The 18,423-nt window shown below is 42.5% G+C and overlaps 2 protein-coding genes across 4 annotated transcripts; one reads left to right on the top strand and one right to left on the bottom strand.

Annotated features, from left to right (window-relative positions):
- Window positions 1-1,489: 1,489 nt before the first annotated feature.
- On the bottom strand, window positions 1,490-9,134 carry ccnb3 (cyclin B3). 3 transcript variants are annotated; one of them, XM_030429722.1, is made up of 13 exons: window positions 8,980-9,134; window positions 8,642-8,780; window positions 8,362-8,445; window positions 6,576-6,632; window positions 5,600-5,712; window positions 5,321-5,513; window positions 5,142-5,240; window positions 4,943-5,035; window positions 4,670-4,807; window positions 4,400-4,555; window positions 4,138-4,287; window positions 2,249-2,379; window positions 1,490-2,159 (listed from the first exon to the last, which is right to left on the bottom strand). In XM_030429722.1, exons 2-13 carry the CDS (start codon window positions 8,723-8,725, stop codon window positions 2,090-2,092), a joined length of 1,368 nt encoding a protein of 455 aa, XP_030285582.1. In that variant the 5' UTR covers window positions 8,726-8,780; window positions 8,980-9,134; the 3' UTR covers window positions 1,490-2,089. The 3 variants fall into 3 exon arrangements, with proteins under 3 accessions (XP_030285582.1, XP_030285581.1, XP_030285583.1); XM_030429721.1 differs by having other exon boundaries at window positions 8,642-8,777; XM_030429723.1 differs by lacking the exon at window positions 6,576-6,632 and having other exon boundaries at window positions 8,642-8,777.
- Window positions 9,135-11,586: 2,452 nt separating this feature from the next.
- On the top strand, window positions 11,587-17,266 carry LOC115589145 (uncharacterized). The gene is made up of 2 exons (XM_030429874.1): window positions 11,587-11,740; window positions 14,889-17,266. Exon 2 carries the CDS (start codon window positions 14,895-14,897, stop codon window positions 15,771-15,773), a length of 879 nt encoding a protein of 292 aa, XP_030285734.1. The 5' UTR covers window positions 11,587-11,740; window positions 14,889-14,894; the 3' UTR covers window positions 15,774-17,266.
- Window positions 17,267-18,423: the final 1,157 nt, after the last annotated feature.

The following is an 18,423-nucleotide window of genomic DNA, read 5'->3' as shown; positions in this document are numbered from 1 at the left end:
GTTCGTTGCTTTGTGGTTTTTGGGCAGAACTTCTTCCCCCCTTTTTGATAAATCTTGTGCTATGCCAGCACACAAAATGATACAAAAAAAAAAAAAAGGCAAAGTTACTGTGTAAGAAACTACTAAAACAGGGGTGAAAATCGATATCTTAACTCCAAGATAAAAAGAGCGAGAGACTTGACATTTTCAGGACTTGTGAAGAATCTTTTAGTGGAAGTTATGCCTGAAAAACACCAAAATTACTAATAGGAATGAGGCAAGAAAACAAATAGAACTTAAAAAAATGAACGAACGAGCTGGAAACTTTTAGGACTTTAATTTAAGTTAATGTACGACCTGGGATTGGTCCATGAAGCCGTGATTCTTCAGAATTGTCTACTTCTTTAAAGGTCCAGTTTGTAAAACGGTTGTTTGTAGAGTTTCAACCCGAACATGCAACAAACTGACACCTCGGATGTCCCAGCTCATTAAACGTTTAGGATGCATTTTAAGACCCTGGAAATGAGACTCAACTACTTTCTCTAGAATTATCTACTTCTTCAAAATGTAAATATCAGGTAAGAAAATGAGTGAGCAGATTGTTTTAATATTGTTTCACAATGGAGTGAGCCTCGTCTTCTCACTTTTTGATCATTTCAAATGTGAACTACCGAGAGGGGAAAAAGGTTACAACGTCGTCATAACTACAGATGAATGTCAGTTTAAATCCTTCAGAAGTATAACTGATGGCCCCGTTTTACCCAAAAGATGGCCTTCAGCAACCACATTCATCACCGTGTAATACATGGAATACAATCAGTTTTGGAGGAGAGAGAACTATGGAGTTATTGCACCATTCCCCTTGAGACAGAAATAAAAGTAGATGAAAGTTTGAACAAAAAATGTATGAAATATCGGACTGGGAACCAAAAGATATCAAGGCGAGGAAATCCAACTTGTGTACAATTAACCAGAGAATTGATTGATTTACGTTAAACAAAGGAAGCAAACATTTCATGGGAAGAAAAGAAAAAACTCACTTTGGGAACGACGTACATGAAGTATGGGACTGATTATAAAGCTCAGGAAAAGTTAATCTATTTTCAGCAGTAATCTTAAAACTGCAGTCCGACAATGTGAGCGTCCAGTGTTGGTCAGATAACAATTTTAAGTCGAACTACTTTTTCAGAGGTCAAGAACGATTCCGTGCCGAGCTAGACAAAGTTATATTGGGTTATAGAATCAACCGTAGTCCAATACACCTGTTGAACAAATAGGATCTACAACAAGAGTTTCAAGAGAAACTGATCTTCTCCCATAAATACTTAAATCTGGCCTCAGTTCAGCACCAGGCAGCCACTGCAGCGAGGTGTCTGATCCTGGAGGAACGTGACGCACCACTGACCTCTGGTGGCTGGAACACATAATCACATGTTCAGTCAAAAATCATGTCCACAGATGCATCCAGACGTAGATACGTGATCAAATCACCCAAATGGTGGCCACTCAGTTTATGAAACACATCTTTATTTTAAGAGTACGCATGACAGCCATTTAAAAATAGCACAGGATCATCCGGTCGTCTTTTGTACAAATAATTAGCATATTGATATTAACATGATAAAAACAACTGTACAAAAGGTATGAAAATAGACACATGCATACTGGCTAATGTCAGAAATATATGGAAAACCTATAAATCGTGTGTGCTGGTGCATAATTCATCAGTAAGAGTAAGAATTTACAAACTTCAACTCTATCAGCGCTGAACTTTTAAATTAAAACACATACAGGGAAGACTTAGAGATTACAAATGAATTAACTTTCTCTTTTATGTTCTTATAAAAATGAATGCCAAAAAAGGTGTGCCCAAATGTAACACTACAACAGTCATTATTAACAACCACAACACAATAAACTGGCAAACTTATCAACAACAAATGCCAACATTAAAACTCTTTTCCGTCACATAACTGGAATTAAAGATTTATTTCCGATATATAAAAAGAGACTAGACTGCACGTATAAATATTAGACATATTAACAATTATATACAGGTGTGAGGGAATATTTATTAATATTTTCCCTCAGTTTGGACTGGCAGGAAGTCTCACTGTGATAAAGCGCTCTCCAAAACGTCAATGTTGATCAGCGGCAGGGTCGCGACTTCGAAAAACACCCTGAAACAAATACAAGAATCGATTAAGATTCTGAACTGTGAACTACAGTGACAGTTAGAGTACATTTAAAAAGGTTAAATAAGACTTACTTGTGCGAGTATTTGTTTCTGACGGCTCTCAGTTTGTCGTCAGGAGGAGCCAACAGCATTGTGTAGAGTTTTCGGACGACGGGCGCCAGATCTGACGTCTGGTAGCCGGAGTGGAACTGCAGGATGGGACTCTGCAGCACGAGAGAAGAAGAGGGTTGTTTACACCGTTACTCATGTTGGATCCATCAGTAACGTCACACAAAATTCATCACTTGGGTTTCTTTACTCCACCTGTTCAGTTTTCAGTGCGTTTGCAGAAACATTATCGTTTCTAAATGGAGGGGTCATTCTAGAGTCGGCCCGAGAACGAAAATAAAGTGACCATTACCACTGTGATGCCTTGTGCCACTGCTGCAGTGGTAACTCAGCTATACACAACAATTTACATTTAAATAGAAAAGGAGGAGGACTGCGGTGTGGCTCTACATGCAGGAAGGAGAACTCAGACCAGCAAGAGAGTCTGAACACCACAATAACACAAGCTAACCAACAGATCTGTACATCAGCTCTCCTGTTCTGTGTCATAAAATGACCGTTTCATCAATGGAGTCTGGTAGCTTCAAGGAGAGCATAGATACAGTAGATACATGACAGCTCCATAGTTTTGAGCAGTTTCACGTAGGAACTACCAACTCTTCCATCCTCTAATGGAGGCTAACTAAGCTAGCTTACAATAACATTACAGCTCACACAAGCACGACGGCATTAAGGTTTACGTCCGGTCTTGTTACGAGCACGAGCCTCTGATCCATGAGTAGGTGCCTTCTGCGTAGTGATACTGTTGGTGGGGGAAGTCCGGTACGAAAAAAAAAGAGCTCAACAAGAATTATATTGAGTAACCAGGTGTTGATTTCTTGGCAGAGACATTTGTCAGTAGTTGTGCCTTTTACTTCCATTATATTTAAGAGGCAGACATCTCCAATATGGCTTCATCAGGGCAGATACTGATGATTAGACATCAAGGAGGCTGAAAACCAATAATTGGGATAGATGTTCATTTGCAGAAAAAAAAATGAAACTCTTTGGATCAAAAAGTTGAACAACCAGTGATGAAATAAACCCAAGTACAATTTACTCAAGTACTGTACTTCGTGCAGTTTTCAAGTGCTTTATACTTCCTCTCCACTACATCTACTTGATGATTATTCAGTGTTTAAAGACTATTAGTTCTGAGTTATTACCGAGCAGATATTTTTTGGGGCAGGATGTTGAGTAAGAGGACGTTGCATCAGAGCCGACACTGCACTTTTACATTCGTTTTATCGGCAATCTGACAGAAAAATCAGCGACGCCGATAATCTTTCTACCCGGAATCTCTGAACTAGACAACCCACGTCTAAATGATCTACGTGGATGAGTAGCGCACACGTGTGTTTTAGATTTTCGTGTGACCTGTCCCTTTAATCCGTCTTGTGCCAGGAGCCAAGTGAACTAGAACCATTTCCCAGAGAGTAAACAAATGGCTTTTTATAAAAACGATATCATCACCAGAACAAAGTCACCGAGTATAAAAAGGTCCCTCAGCTTTGTGTCTGCGCCACATTGAAATAACTAAGAGCAAATGATAAATCAGAACAGGGCGACTATCTGGTTCCGCCATGATAGTGTTCTTTGTTCACTAAAAAGCATTCCTGCGGCACAACTGGGCCTTTGATTCAGCGTTGGTGGGAAAAAGGCTTAAAGACAAACACCTGGCCGACATGAAAGACCTTCTGTTGTTTAATAAGTTGCAATATGGAAAGTTATTTACTGACAGTTGACACGGCTATTCACTCTGACGACTGAAACCAGATGCACCAAAGTCAGTACATCTAAAACTAAACTACCAAAGTGACAAAAAAAAAAGAGTTTAAAGAGAGAATAAACTGAAAGAAGACAACAAGACTCACCCATCCTCCCAGGTCTTTGGTGACCAGCGCCATCAGCAGGCAGGCGGAGGCCAGCAGCGAGCCCCTCTCCGACACCAGCTCCATCTCCATGAGGCTCATCTCGCAGTAGAACCGGGCCAGAGTCAGCGTGTCCATGCCCGCGCTCACACACTGGCAGGGAGACAACACAGTGAGCACTCAGGAGACTGAAGAGCACAAACGCTGCCATCACATCTCGACAGACACACAGCTCTAACTGTCAGCGTCACACTCTGACACACACCTTGGCGTAGCGTCTGAGGAAGCGGTACGGGATGGGGATGTTGATGTCAAACCGCAGCGTCTGCAGGATGTTGGCCTCCATGGAGATCAGCTCCTCCCTCTTGTACGCGTCGTCGCAAATGTAGAGGAAGTCGTCGACACAGGGCGGACTGCGCTCCTGCAGGGTCACCAAAACACAACATGAGATAAACTAGAATCGTCCCTCCTGTGCTGTGTTTGGGATTGTTACCAGGTCTGAAGGTTAATTAAATGTTAAGCTGTGTGTCCTTGCCTCAAATTTGGAGGCTATGAGCATGGCGGTGGAGCCGACGAGCTGCAGCATCTCCCTGTGGACCGGAGTCTGGTCCAGGTAGTGGTCGGCCATCTTCACGGCCAGGTACAGGGTCTCGTGGTACAGCTCGAAGTTCTCCTGAACAAAACACAAACAAACAGAATCCGGTCAACGTGCTGCAAGAACAGAAGGATTTAAAAAAGAAACAACGGAGAGGCTGTAATTTTCTTTTCTGGCATCCAACTTAGCAGCAAGTGTCTGAGGAAAACTCACCTGTACTTCCACCAGCCAGTCGATCAGGATCGCCCTCATCTCAGGGTTGAGGCTGGGCTGCTTGGACATGTAGTTACAGAGGACGAACTTTTCCTAAAAATACAATGAAAACAGCTTTTTAATAACTGCATTGTTGGCAGAGCAATTCCAAATCCTGTGAACGCAGTTTTGATTCCTCCCAGGCTTTAGTTCATCTCACCTCTCTCTGTTTGAGGTAGTCAAAGATGTCCTTGGCGTACTCCGGACACATGTAGCAGTCCTCGGAGTTATCAGAGTCGATGTCAAACTCCTCTGGGATCTGAAGGGATGGAGAGAAGATTAGTAAAGAATGGGGAAAAGATCAAGAATCATCTTTTAGTGGCGTATAAGTCTCCTTACAACTTGTTTCTGGAGGTGTGCTGGCACTTCACGGACAGCAGGGGGCGCAGCAGCTGCCAGCTCTTCTACTGGAGCTGCCACATCCTTCTGCGCCTCCTCTTCTTCCTCCACCTCCTCCTCCTCTGCTGCTGCTGCTGCTGGTTCAGGCTTTTCTTTGTCGGCAGTCGTCTCCTCAGGGCTCAGAGATGAAGACCTGCAGAGGGAGAGAGGCTGCTAATGAAGAAACTGAGGAGAAACAGTGAAGGTTAACGGTGAAAAGGAAAGCAAGAATGTATTTACTTTTTCAGGTTGGCTTGATTCTTTGCCGGCACGGAGGTGGAGCTGGTTTTCTTCGCCTGCTTCTTCGAGCCATCCTTCTTCCTCCCTGGAAGGCTGATGTGAACTTTATGAGCCTGTGAATAAAGATTAAGATTAGGATTACACTCTACAAAGTGTAGAAAATAGAGATTTGGGACATTAACATCATTCATCAACTGACAAACTCATGTCTAACAGCTGGAAAAATCAGTTCTGGTGTCGAGCCATCACAACCCTCTCCGTCACCTCGTTAGTTTCACAGCTTTAGTGAAGAGTTACAAACATGTTGCTCGTTTCACACCCAGGTGAGGTAGCAGAGCTCACATTCACACCACAGTGAAGGAGCCCTGCTGCACCCTCAGGTGCCCAGGGTGGCAATATGTCACTAACTCATGTCCACACAGCTTATAGGTCCATTCATTTCTGAAAAACTTGGCTTCAGGTTTTTATTTTAGTTAAAAGACGTCCACTAATGCTTTAGAATTGGCAGCACAATTAGTCGATTAATCGATTAGTTGATTGAAATTAAAAGTTCTGATTAGTTTAACGATCAATTCATCATTTCAGTCCTTTTTCAAGCAAACATTTGTTGGTTCCGGCTTCTTCAGTGTACAAATTTGCTGCTTTACTTTGTTATTTGTGACTGTAACGGACAAGCGTTGGACTGATGACAACAGAAGCAACATGAAAGTCTCACTGTGGACTAAATGATTAATCAGAAATGAAGACAATCATTAGCTTTATGGTGCGATTAGTCCAAGGCTTTCAATCACAACCTAGATCTGCACACTGCATACATCAGTGCTGTTGATCTGTAGTGATGTGTCATTACGCTGGCATGTCAGGTGTTACATTAAACCAGGTGTGTTAAATTTGTCCCGAGCTTCAGTCACTACCACACAGTGACCACCATCACCTCCACCTCCACCTCCACCAGTGTTACAGTCATCAGACTTACTGTCCCGAAGCTGCTGTCGCTCTCTGGCCGACAGTCTGACAGACACAGACCGGCCGCCTGTCGTCAAAGACAAAACAAATGGGTGTGGGAGATCATCCAGAACTCAACAGGACTCGATCTGCTTCCAGACGGCAGCGAGTCAAACACTGCCTGATGTTCTCACTCTTGGATAATAACTCAGACGTGAAGAGTTTATGAGGAGAACAAATTAGAGCCTACAGAGGATTTGTGTTGTAAAAATCTCTACAGCGTGCTAATTGATCTGAAGTACTCGGCAGTCCTGCTGTCTGTGTTTGGAAGCATCGCTTTGTAGGCCAGAAATCATCATAAATACTTCGTGGTGACTCAACAACTGTGAAGACAACCTGTTTCTAGGGATGCTCGATATGAACTCTTATCAGCTGATACAGATAATTACCTTCTCCTCCTGGTCGTTACTGATGGGTTAGTTCTTTTCCCTCCACAGCTCTGATAAGATTCTGTGTGTTTGCCTTTGCCTCCTCTCTGAACCTCTGTGGAACATGTGTTGCAAATTGCAATTACATTGCATTCCTCTAGAAGTGTAAAAGCTATCCACATCAGCGCCCACATGTCTGACTCTCTAGTCTTTTCCTTTCTTCTCTGTGTTTACTGGCAGCACGATAACCAAATTGGGTCATTCCCCCACCTACTGTACTGGAATGTGTAGATAGAAAGCAATTTGGATCATATTACGGTCTCTATTGAATTTCACTGGTCAAAGTTTTTTCACAAATCAGACATTCTTTATGAGGTTAGCTTCAGCAGGGTGTGCAGCGTGGACATGAAGTATAATCATGTGTACTACTGCGCCCAGCACAATCTAGACATCCAGGAAGGTGAGAGGGCCGCCTACAACGCAAAATAAGCCACAAAAAAGTCACATCACGTCGCCAGTGTTGTTCTCCATTATCCTAGAGAGGTCACCGCTTTTAGACCTGAAGCCATGAGAGTGCAGGTCAGCAGGGAGGAGGGACAACAGAGCAACCGGGCCGAGTGTGAGTGCTCCATTAGAACTGTGTCGCACATCACAGTCAAAAGGCGTCTTCACAGTAAAGCTGCTTAATAAAAAACTGATTTTGCGCAACAGAGGATCGACAGGTGCGTAGGAGAAGACAGAGGCCCGACAAAATCAGGAACAGAACTCCTGCACACTATCCACTTCACCCACTTTAACACATTAAACTCCATTAAATTGAAGCGTATTTGAATGCAGTGTAGGGAAAACACTGTGTTCATTACTAAGGACGGTGTCAGCGCAGTTTATACCGAGACACTCGAGTGAAACAAGGTCACTGACGTCTCTCGTACGCTGACGAAAAGATCCAAGTGTAAGTCAGTTCTCTGTGCATGGCCGTGGCTTTAGCATTGACAAATGTGTACAGCTTCACAGAACATTGCAATCAGAGCGGACTCAAAGTTAATGTGATCAATCTCAGACATTTTACTGAGAATCAGCTGTCAGGAAAACTACGCCAGACTCTAAAAGCAACGATCGGCGTCATTATAAGCCAGGAAATCTATTTTATAAGTTAAAAAAATGGAAGGGAGCCAGGCAGCTGTTGTGTGACTGACTGAAATGAAACAATATAAACTGGAGAAATCAAACAATCCCTCTCAGGAGGACGATGGTACCTTAAAGCCAGACGACATGAGGAGGACGGATATTAAAACGAGCCGATGTCGAAACTGCTTCATATTACAGGTTTTCTTCGTCTTTGCTGTTCAGGTCCTGCCAAAACAAAAAACCCTGTGAGACTGGACTTACATTGGTGATGTCGATGAAAGCCGTCCTCTTCTTGGGGGCTCCGTGAGGAGGGGAGGAGGACCTCTTCACCTGAGGGCCTTCCTCCTGCGACACAAACACAAGGAAAACACACAAAATCACTCACAGATCATGCAGACTGATGGAGGACAGGGTGCTGATACTGCACCCTGTTCATGCCGTGCACTTGGGTGAATAGCTGCAGCAATGTCTGCGTTGTTTACAGCCTCTCCCCTTGCAAGAAAGCTGGTTATTTAAAACCAGAAATGCAAGGTCCTGTTACCTGGTTCTCGGTGGTGGTCGCAGTCAGTTTGGGGATCTTGCTCCCGGTGGTGGTTGTGGGTTTCTTCCCCCTCGGTACAGGCATGGCTGACTCCTTTATCCTCCCCCAAAACGAACTGTAGAGGCTGCACTGTGATCTGCTTCGGATATAAATGCACAGAAAATGGCGGGTCGGGTTTTAAAAACAAAAATGTGGCGGAGTTTAGCAGTTGTTTTAAGCAGTTTTTAAGCTAGCGTTAGCTGTGAGACCGTGAAAGTTAGCTAAACACGACTTCTGCTGGGCGGGGTTTCCTCTTCTACCATGCAAATATAAAAGCTTAAATTCGAGTTTTGTCTCACCGTGTTGTGTAATTCCCTTCTGGGTTCACTCAGTCGCTTGGTAAAGTGAAGATAAACACCTCAGGAGGCTTGTTTAGCGGTTGTAAATAGTCCAGGGTCGCTGTGTTGCTTCGCGGACGAGAGCTCAAACAAAAGTGTTTCGGCTGAGGATCCAAATCTGCTGCGCCTTGTGCTCATTGGCTGGAATTTGAGCCTGCGGACCAATCAGGGAGTCGCTAGGGATGCGGTTGCTAAGGAGGGTTGGTTTCAGTGCAACGGCTCCGCCCGGTGCGGCGGTGTAGAAAATATCGATAACTAAAGCCTTAAAGAAACTAATTATATATTGGAAAGTTATTACAGAATATTCTTAATGTCGTTTGATTATATATCCGAGTGTTTTATTTAAGTAAATCAAACCACATTAAGCATTTTATGGGAATCTCCGCCCACCCGGTTTCCTTTCATTGAAATCTAACGAACCTAAGAGGAGGCGCATGTAGGATTTTTAAACATGGAAGCAGCCAATAGCAGCTCGGACGTTCTGGCTTTATTGATGTTTTCCTCCTGATCCAGCAGCAGCCAGCAAAGTCTGAACGGTGTGGGATTATTTCAAAACAGGCATGAGGCAAAATACATACACGTGACAGTTGTGACAGTAATGTGCATTAGTGCGCATGAGCAGACACAAGTAAACTGTCAAAGAAGTCCCTCATACATGAATCCACTGTGTTTTCATGCTTATACTATCCTTATATGCTTGTTTACATATGTCTGTTTTGCTGTCTATGCAACATTTTAATCCCATGAATGCAAATATTATATAATATGCATAATATCTTTGTTATAATGCATGAACTGCTTTGGCACAACAACGTCCTCAGGGCTGGATATAGCCATAATGTCTACCTTTTATTAAATTATATGTGCTGTTTCACCTCCACCTCCAAGTGGCTTCTTCAGTTTTAATTGGAGGGGAGTTCCAGGCTTTTAAACTCTGTGTGGGAGTGTCCTTAAAGAGTCTCAGAGTCGTTAGGGCAACTTCAACACTCAGAGCTCAGACGTTTTGCTTAAAGACTCTGTAAAGGCAGTCCCACACAGAGTTTAAAATATTGCATCTCCCTTTGAGATCCATGCATTATTCCATGAGAAATGGATGTAAATGTCAAAAAGACGTCCTAAATCGCAATGGTGAGAAAAGATTCCTGGATCTGTTCCTTTATCTGGATCTGCACCAAAAGTTGCTGGGCTGAGACCCCGTCCAAGTTTAGTGGAAATCTGTTCTTAAATTTGAATGTAATCCTGCTGACAAACCAACCAACAAACAACCGGACACGGGTGAAAACATGAGCTCCTTGTTGGAGGTATTAGTGTTTTACCTGTATTCACAACGCTCTTGACACCTAATTTCATACATTCCTTTATTCACTAACTCATACTGACATAATGATTTCAATAAAAGCCCATGAGACATAATGAGCCTGTATCAAATCCAGATTTTCTCCTAAATGTTTCAGTCTTTTCAATATGCTCATGTAAAGCAGGTCTTGCGTGTCATCATTTCCCCTCAGGCAGCAGCAGCAAAAAAAAAGACTGAACTGACCCTTTAAATCCATTGACATGCTCATGTTGAGCAATGAGCTCACTGACACACAGATAAATATTTCCTGAACTGGAGCGCGGCCGGCCTACTGGGGCCCACAACACACAGTAACCGCAGTAACAGTTTGGATAACAGAGGACCATAAAATCAATTCTGTGCACCCGGAGGGCAGGTTTTGGAATGGACAGCGGGGAGAAGCTGGCAGCTAACATCCATCCAGCTGCCATGAGTTTTGGGAGCGTCATCTCTCATTCTTGGGAACAGGCACCATAAAGTGCATCTCATTAAAAGAATAAAATCTTAAATCTTCCATTCATTCGCCTCGAAAGCTCTGTGTCATCTCTGGATACGCCCTCTGGACTCGGTATTGTGAAACCCCGCAAAAATGAACAAATATCTCTTGTTCAATTAAATAAGAACAAGTCCCCGGGCTCGGTCCGTTTCGACATTCACCCCCACGTTCGCTTTATTTGAACAGGATACTCTAACACCGAGGCCGCCAGTTCAGGCAGAGCGATCTGGCGCCTAATGAAGTCTTTGGAGAGATATCATCTCATCACGCTGATTTCATTTCGCCTTCCCCTCCCTGTCCTCCTCATCCAAGACCCAAATCCAGACATATGAGAGGCAGTTGACTCAAATTGATTGTGTCTCCGTTTTGGACCTCGGAGAAATCATTTTTATAATTCTTTGGATTTTGGTCAAAGCTGCTCAGGAGTCTGCCCGGTTCAGGTTTAGGGCCGTGGAAAAAATGCCTCGTAGGAAGATACAGATGAGCTGCGGGGTCTAAATCCTTCGGGGGATGCCGTGTAAGTGGGTGCAGTAAAGTGCTGCACAAATAAGGAAATATCCTCGTCCCCCCTCTTCCTCCTGGGCCGTTCATCTCCCCCTCCTCTTCCTCTCTCCATCGTTTTGACCCCAACGAAACAACAGAAACAGAATAAAACCAGCAGAATGTTCTTGGATGCATGGTTTAAATAATCTGTGTACATTTGTAAACCGGTTGCAAGCAAGGCAGACTGCTGCACACAACTCTTGTCTTTCTAGCTCGCTCTCTCTCCCACACACACACACACATACACGCACATACAGGAAGTGAGTGAAACTTGTGAACTCATTTTTTAAGCCATTTCCGCGTAGTCGCAGTCACCAGAGAGCGAACCGTCGCCCTGATACTAACTGGTAAGTTGGTAACCGCCTGATGTTTCCTGTGTCTTTTTTTTTGTTGTACTTTTGCATTTAATCTTTATCCATTTATGGGCCTCACGATGCCTGGATGGGTTATCCCAGTAAATCATAAAGTTACTCTTTTGATCTGCCATACTGCATCAATCTTTAAAAGAAAACAGGCCGACTCTTTCTAGGATGCCTGTTGTTTTATCGACTTTCCTAGTGTTAAATCTCCGGTCTGATGGGCTAACAAAGGTCGCCTAGCTTCTGGAAATATGGATAAAGGAAGGATGATGAGTTCAAAGACCATGTAGGAACCTCCCATCGAGGTGTGTTCAAGAGATGGAGTGCCTTCATGGTCAACAGATGAGTGTTTAAACAGGGTTGTGTAACCCAAGAACACCCAGGAGTAGAGAAGTGACTAAGCATCCTCATCTCCTAAACATCTTTGCCCATCAGGATGTCTAAAGCCGGATTGCTAAGAGAAAACATTCTTTGTTTCAGCTTTAATTCGTTCCACATCTGTGCCTCGTTCTCTATCTTGTCCTCCCTCGCCGGGCTCTGTCCATTTTGAACTCGCCCCAAGAGAGACATTCTGGTGAGGTTCCTCTGGTGTTGTCATTCGCTTTGGCTGTGTTGAGACAGAGCCAGAGGGAAACAAAAGAAACTCTGAATGTGTCACAACTATTTAAAAAAAAAACGTATTTGCTTTGATTCTGATTTCAATAATGTTTTTTGTTAAATTCATATCATATGGGCTCAAGTGGTTTTTCCTTTTTACAGTAACAGTCGTACAGTAGCAACAGTCGAAGTAGAACCAGAGAGAGCATAAGGAAGTTGTGGAGGGGGGTTTGAGTTCAGTTTCACATTACTTTCTCACAGACTCCAGTTCCTCACTCGGAGGACTAAAATAGCCCAGCGTATGATAAAAGGCTTCATTAGCATGCATGGTAAAAAAAGAGTGAAAATACTTATTTTTATAAGTATGAGAGCAGATTTTTGAGTCCCATTTCCAACTCGTCAAATAAAGACGTTTGGGTTGGCCACCATCCCAAAGTGTCGCTATTTGACGAGTTTGGGATGGGGATCAAAAAACAACTTTCTTACAAACCGGGCCCTTAAATAGGCGGAATTGAGCCAAGCCAAATGTATGCTAGTGAGACAAGTTGCACAACATTTGCGCAACCTTTCATGACAACAAGACCAACTATAGAAGTCTTGTTAGCAGGTGATAACTTCTATTAGGTCCATCTGAAGCGACAGCTAGCTTGCTGATGTTAATCCAAAACTACAGTACAATGAAATGTTATTACTTTGAAAGAACAACCTAATTATGATATATTCCAGATGATGTGCACCAATTTTGAGGTGAGTCGTTTTTTCATAAAAGCAATAAACTTGTTCGGCGTACAGTTGTACAGATCTGGGTGTTGGGGCCTTTCACAACGTCACCATATTCAGCATCAACCGTTCACCTGAACAGTTTATGATGTTTTATATGATCTCATGGTAATCCTCGTCCATCAAATCATGGGGGTAGACATCGCCTTCTCTGTGTTATCATGTTTGGTTCAAGAGATATGAGGCAAATTACATAATTCACTTACGGCGGGAAGTAAAATGGCGGCCATGGCTGCCACAAGGTGTTTTTGCGATGGCTTTATATCTGAAAATGTTCAAGGCCCCCATCTGTACAAATGTACCAAGTTTCAGTCTTTTGCAACAAATATGTTTTGGTGTTTGCCATATTACGGAAACCATTTTTAAGCTAATTTGCTAATTATTTTCTAAGCCTTCAGTTTTTTAAGAAAACTGGCTAATTGTGCTGTCATTTTCATCCGTAACTGTAACATTTAGACCTCTCTAAAGTTTCTACTGTGCTTTTTTAATTGTGCTGTGCTGCTTCGCTAGCGCCTTTCATATCTACTCACCAACGCATAAGTATAAGTTTTATAAAAGCACGCTACTAGCTAGCAATTAGTCAAGGTTCTACATGCAAACAGCTCAATTTTATCTGCTTGTGTGTTTTGACTTATTTCAGTTAACTCATCCATCAGCTCACAGTTGCAACATTTAGCTAGGACTTCCATTTCAACCATGAAATATTCATTTCTTTTGGCGCTACTGTATGTTCCTCCAAAATGTTGAACTATTCCTGTAGATAAAAAGACCAGCTTTTAAGAATCCCAGCGCAAATTGGAGTCAGACAGTCTGGACTGAACCAGCAGTTAGTGAATCCATGCCCCGGGAACAACAGCAGCCATGTGAGTTTACATGTTGTTTTATAGAAAGCCTGATGCCGTTTGCAGCAACACACTCGCAGGCTCGATCGTTCGCTGGATATGAAAACCAACAACCAACAAAAAGAAAACAAAAGATCCTATCAAACTTGTTTCCTTTAACATTGAAACGGATGCAGATGTGTCCTTTCACTTGTGCATTAGAGATCATTACTCTTCATGTAGTGGTTGCTTTGTTTCATTTCGGTTTTCTTCTTTCAACTTGAAGGCCCAGTAATCGGACAACGTTTCCTTTCAAATGACAACAGCTGCGTACAAACTGTTTTCTTAGAAATGTCAGGTTGCTGCCGTGGACGCCAGCACAGTTTTCTTGGTCTGATTTAATACAGAATTGAACTTCCTGCTTGTCACATCGTGGCAGACGGCAGCTCATATGGTGACAGTCTGTGGTCATGGCCTCAATCTATACTTTCCATCTGAGGCTTCAAACGGGACTTTCTGTTCCTTGTGTCACCAAATTGTCTTCCTCTTCCTCTTTTTTTTTTTTTTACATGAGTTACTCGCTCTTTTGATGACATTCTCTCAATTTGTAGCTTATGAATGTCTTCTGTAAGCTGAAACACTTGAGGAATGTTGAAATATTTGTAGAGCAGAGACTAAAAAGGAAATGTTTTGACCGTTTAGGGGAAATTTTCATCTCCTGTCTGGCTTTAACTGAACATGTTGGCAAGCACTGCTCAAATGAAAATATTAAATCAGTTAATTATAGGATCAAGGCACTGCCTCAAACCATCTTTGGACTCTTTTTGTTCTTTTGCCTTCCCCTCTTGACCTTTCACTATATCCCTGTTGCAAAGAAAGAGACTCCAGGAAAAACATTACCTTCACTTTTACTGAAATTATTGCTTTTATCCTCACAGGATCCAATGCAGGCAGTCCAGAAAGCAGATCCAAGGGCACTGGAGCCCACTCAAGAAAGCCTTGGCATCTCCGAAGGCCTCATGAGAAGCCACCTAAACAATGGGGTTCTTGAGACATTTGCCCAAAATATGGCGGAGAACATTGTCCAGTCGTTTGTGAGCCAAATGGAAATGGTGGAACCTGAGGCGGACTTTGGGCTGTCCAGGTTTAATCAAAACCAGGAGATGCTGGCTGAAGACTTAGCCTCAACAGTGATCGAGGTTGCTCTGAAGGAAGTGTGTAGAGGTCGAAAGGTTCAGGATCACGTGTCAGATGGCGTAGAGATAGATCAATTTGATAGTGAAAGAGACTTGGATATCGACACAGAGATGGATCAAGGCAACGAAGTCCAGACTTCCAAAGATACCCGGCCATATAACCCACCTCTGTCTCAGTCGGGGCTCCCCGTTGTGGGATCCCTCGACTACCCTGACGCCCCTCCAACCACACCTCTCCTCCCTGAGCTGGAGAAGAGCAGAAGCAGCTTCACCAGGAAGCTAAAAGGAGGCTTGGCGAAGGTTTTCCTGCCTTCACCTCCTCCGCCGACTCCGAAGGACCACGAGGACGACTCAGACGGTGCTGACCCCCATGCGGAGCTAATGGAGCATCTGATGCACTCATTACCCTCAGATGATTTGGAGAGGGACTATCTTGATTTAGGACCCTACCATGGAGCCAAGGTGGAGGCTTTCGCCGAGGCGCTTTCGTGTGACATCATCGACTGGGTCCTGAGTGCCAAAAACGCGGAGCAGATAACTGATGGTAGCGATCTTCATCTACTAGCCCACCAGCTCGCTGAAACCATCATCACTTCCTCCCTTGACGAAGCTAAAATGCTGATCTAGTGTTTAATATGATTATTGGGAGCATATTTGTGATGGCTGGCGTGTAGACACACTCGCAAAGAGAACTGATATCCACCCACATGTTGCCTCCAGCTTGACAGACTTTTTGAAGCTCAATTTACAGCAATAATATTGTTTTTTTATCTGAAGAACGTCTGTTTAATGGATTTATCTCCCAATAAAATCAGTTAAAGCTCATCCAGACGAGGAGTTTATTGTGAAGCAGTACTTATTTATTGCAAGAACTGCCCAAAGATCCAACATAAAGATGGCCGACTCGTCATTAAAACAAGCTTTGGCACTTTTGATTAAGGAAAGCTGTATATGTTAGATGCTGGATGATGAACCTGGGGTCATGTTATCTATCCAAGATGGAAAAAGTCATAGTCTTGAATTGCTAATTTGTCTTGGATCCAAGTGCAGTGACCATAAATGTCCTTTAGATGGCAACGCAGGCGCAAAGTGTGTGAGCATGGGATCAAAAGTCAGTGGTTACCTGACAACAACTGAATATGATTTGATTGTTTTGCTATAAATATGCACATTGACAGTGTTGTGATAAGTAGCCTAAAGAAAGACATAACATTAAATATTATTCTGGTAAAAGTGGAAGTCACCCATACACATTGTACTTGTGTAAAAGTCTGATAAGGACTTTAACTGACAATAAAAGTACTTTAATATCAATAGTACCAGTAGAATGATTAGTGTTGTTTTGCCATTATCGACCTGACCAATTATCAGATCTGATATTCAGCATTTTTCTGTGTTTTTTTTAAAAAAAATTTTATCTGATAGCATTTAAAATAGATGTGCTGCTATGGCTCAGATATAGCAACTTAACTAGTAACTTGTATACCGAAGAGTAGCAGGGCCAGGGGTGAGGAAGTATTTGTTTTTTTCCATTATGCACTTCAAGAAAAAAGTCAGGCATAAAGCTGAAATACAAGATTGTTAGTGAAGTCGAAACGTTGAGAATAAACTCGACATTTCAGGATTAAAGTCGACCTTTTGAGACGACATCAATAAGACTGCCTCAACAAAATGCCTCGTGTAGATGAACTGGCTTCAGTTACAAAGACACTATTTGTACTGTTAGCTCATGAACACAGTGTAGTTGTCAGTATTCTGACTTTGAATAGATTGTTACACACCGCAGAGACCGTAGACTTGGACAGCTCGTATAGCTGTCAGTCGCACCCCTAACTGGATTTAATGGACCGGAAGAGTTGAAACTTCGACTTTATTCTCAACATTTCAACTTTCTCACCTCTGGCCCTGATACTCTTCTGTAGGAGTGGAAGTGTGAAGTAGCTAAAAACGTAAACACTCAAGTACAACTACCTGAAAGTTGTACTTTTGTACAGCAACTGAGTAAATGTACTTAGTTACATCCATCGCTGCACGTTGGATCGTTAAAGCTTTGTTTGTCCGCTTGCATTGTTGAAGATCGGGTCTTCACTTTTCAAATAAAAGTAATCTGACTAATTCTAGAACAAAGACTTGATTGTTTTTAATTTAACTGCAATTGCCTTTTTCATTACCGACTGACGTACCTTTCACATGAAATCACTCGACGTGTTATGGGTTTGTTTCCCACCACTACACACCATCACACACTACACGAAAGAAATCTTTATGGATCCGGTGTTACTCATTTATCCCCCGGACCGGGCTGAATTTTAGCGATCGGAATGAGGTTGTGCTCTGGTTCGTAAACAAATTACTTTTCATGGGTTATGACTCACCAAGGTCACATCCAGGAGAAGGAGCCGTGGTGCTGAACCAAACGGTGATGTGACCCTGCAGAGAAGGCCAAACTGAAGGAAGAGCTGATGCGAAAGACTGAGGGAGCATTTTTTGAATACAGAGTCGTATTGTTCCCAGTCATCTGTCATTGTGCTCATGAGTGAACACACACGCCTCGTAGACTGAGGAGGATTGGTTTGCTGACAGGGTGATAGAGAGTAATGTTTGGTCTCACAAACAGATCTGGAAACAACACATGAATGTTCCGACCTCACTCTCTAAGACAAATGGATTGTGTTGATTGTTAATAGATCAATCTGGGCGTGACAGAAAGAGATTAACACTTAGTGTCGGTACAAACCAGTAACACATTTATTCATCTTTTTTTTCAAGATCCCCAAACTTGTTCCAAGAGTTGCTGTGAAATGTTATTTTCCAGCATCCGCAGTGCCAAGGGGGGAGAAATTCTACTGATTGTGGTGATCCCAGATTGTTTTTCCCGGAGAATCACCACAAGGTTCTCGTTTGTGGTTTCAAGGGAAATGTCTCAACAACATGTTAAGTGGATTACCATCAAATCTGATACAGACATTCATGCATATTAATAACTTGTCATAACTTTGTAAGTTTGTTCACTTTTCATCCAGCTCCTCTTGCAAAAACGTCAGAAATTTGCCTTTTCATGTGTAGAAATCACGATTTGAATATTTTCACTCTTTTTTTCTTTTTCCAGCATATAAAACTATAATGTCAATTTTTTTTTTTACATTGTCGCATGCTTGCTTTTATCTCACATGAATAAACATTTCAAAATGTGAAATTTTAATTTTATTTCACGTGAATTACATAAATTATGTATGAACAGATTTTTGGGATGTTTATTCCAAATATGACATTTTCT

The sequence above is a fragment of the Sparus aurata genome, chromosome 10, assembly GCF_900880675.1.
Source record: "Sparus aurata chromosome 10, fSpaAur1.1, whole genome shotgun sequence".
Lineage (NCBI taxonomy): Eukaryota > Metazoa > Chordata > Actinopteri > Spariformes > Sparidae > Sparus > Sparus aurata.
Note: the sequence above shows the minus strand (reverse complement) of the source record. Positions and strands in the feature narration are given on the sequence as shown.

Coding starts and splice junctions, on each gene's coding strand:
- LOC115589145 (XM_030429874.1), top strand. CDS start 14,895: ATGCAGGCAGTCCAGAAAGCAGATCCAAGGGCACTGGAGCCCACTCAA.
- ccnb3 (XM_030429722.1), bottom strand. CDS start 8,725: ATGCCTGTACCGAGGGGGAAGAAACCCACAACCACCACCGGGAGCAAG. Junction 5,514..5,599: donor AATCAAGCCAACCTGAAAAA/GTAAATACATTC, acceptor CTCCCTCTGCAG/GTCTTCATCTCTGAGCCCTG. Junction 2,380..4,137: donor CCAAAGACCTGGGAGGATGG/GTGAGTCTTGTT, acceptor CTCGTGCTGCAG/AGTCCCATCCTGCAGTTCCA.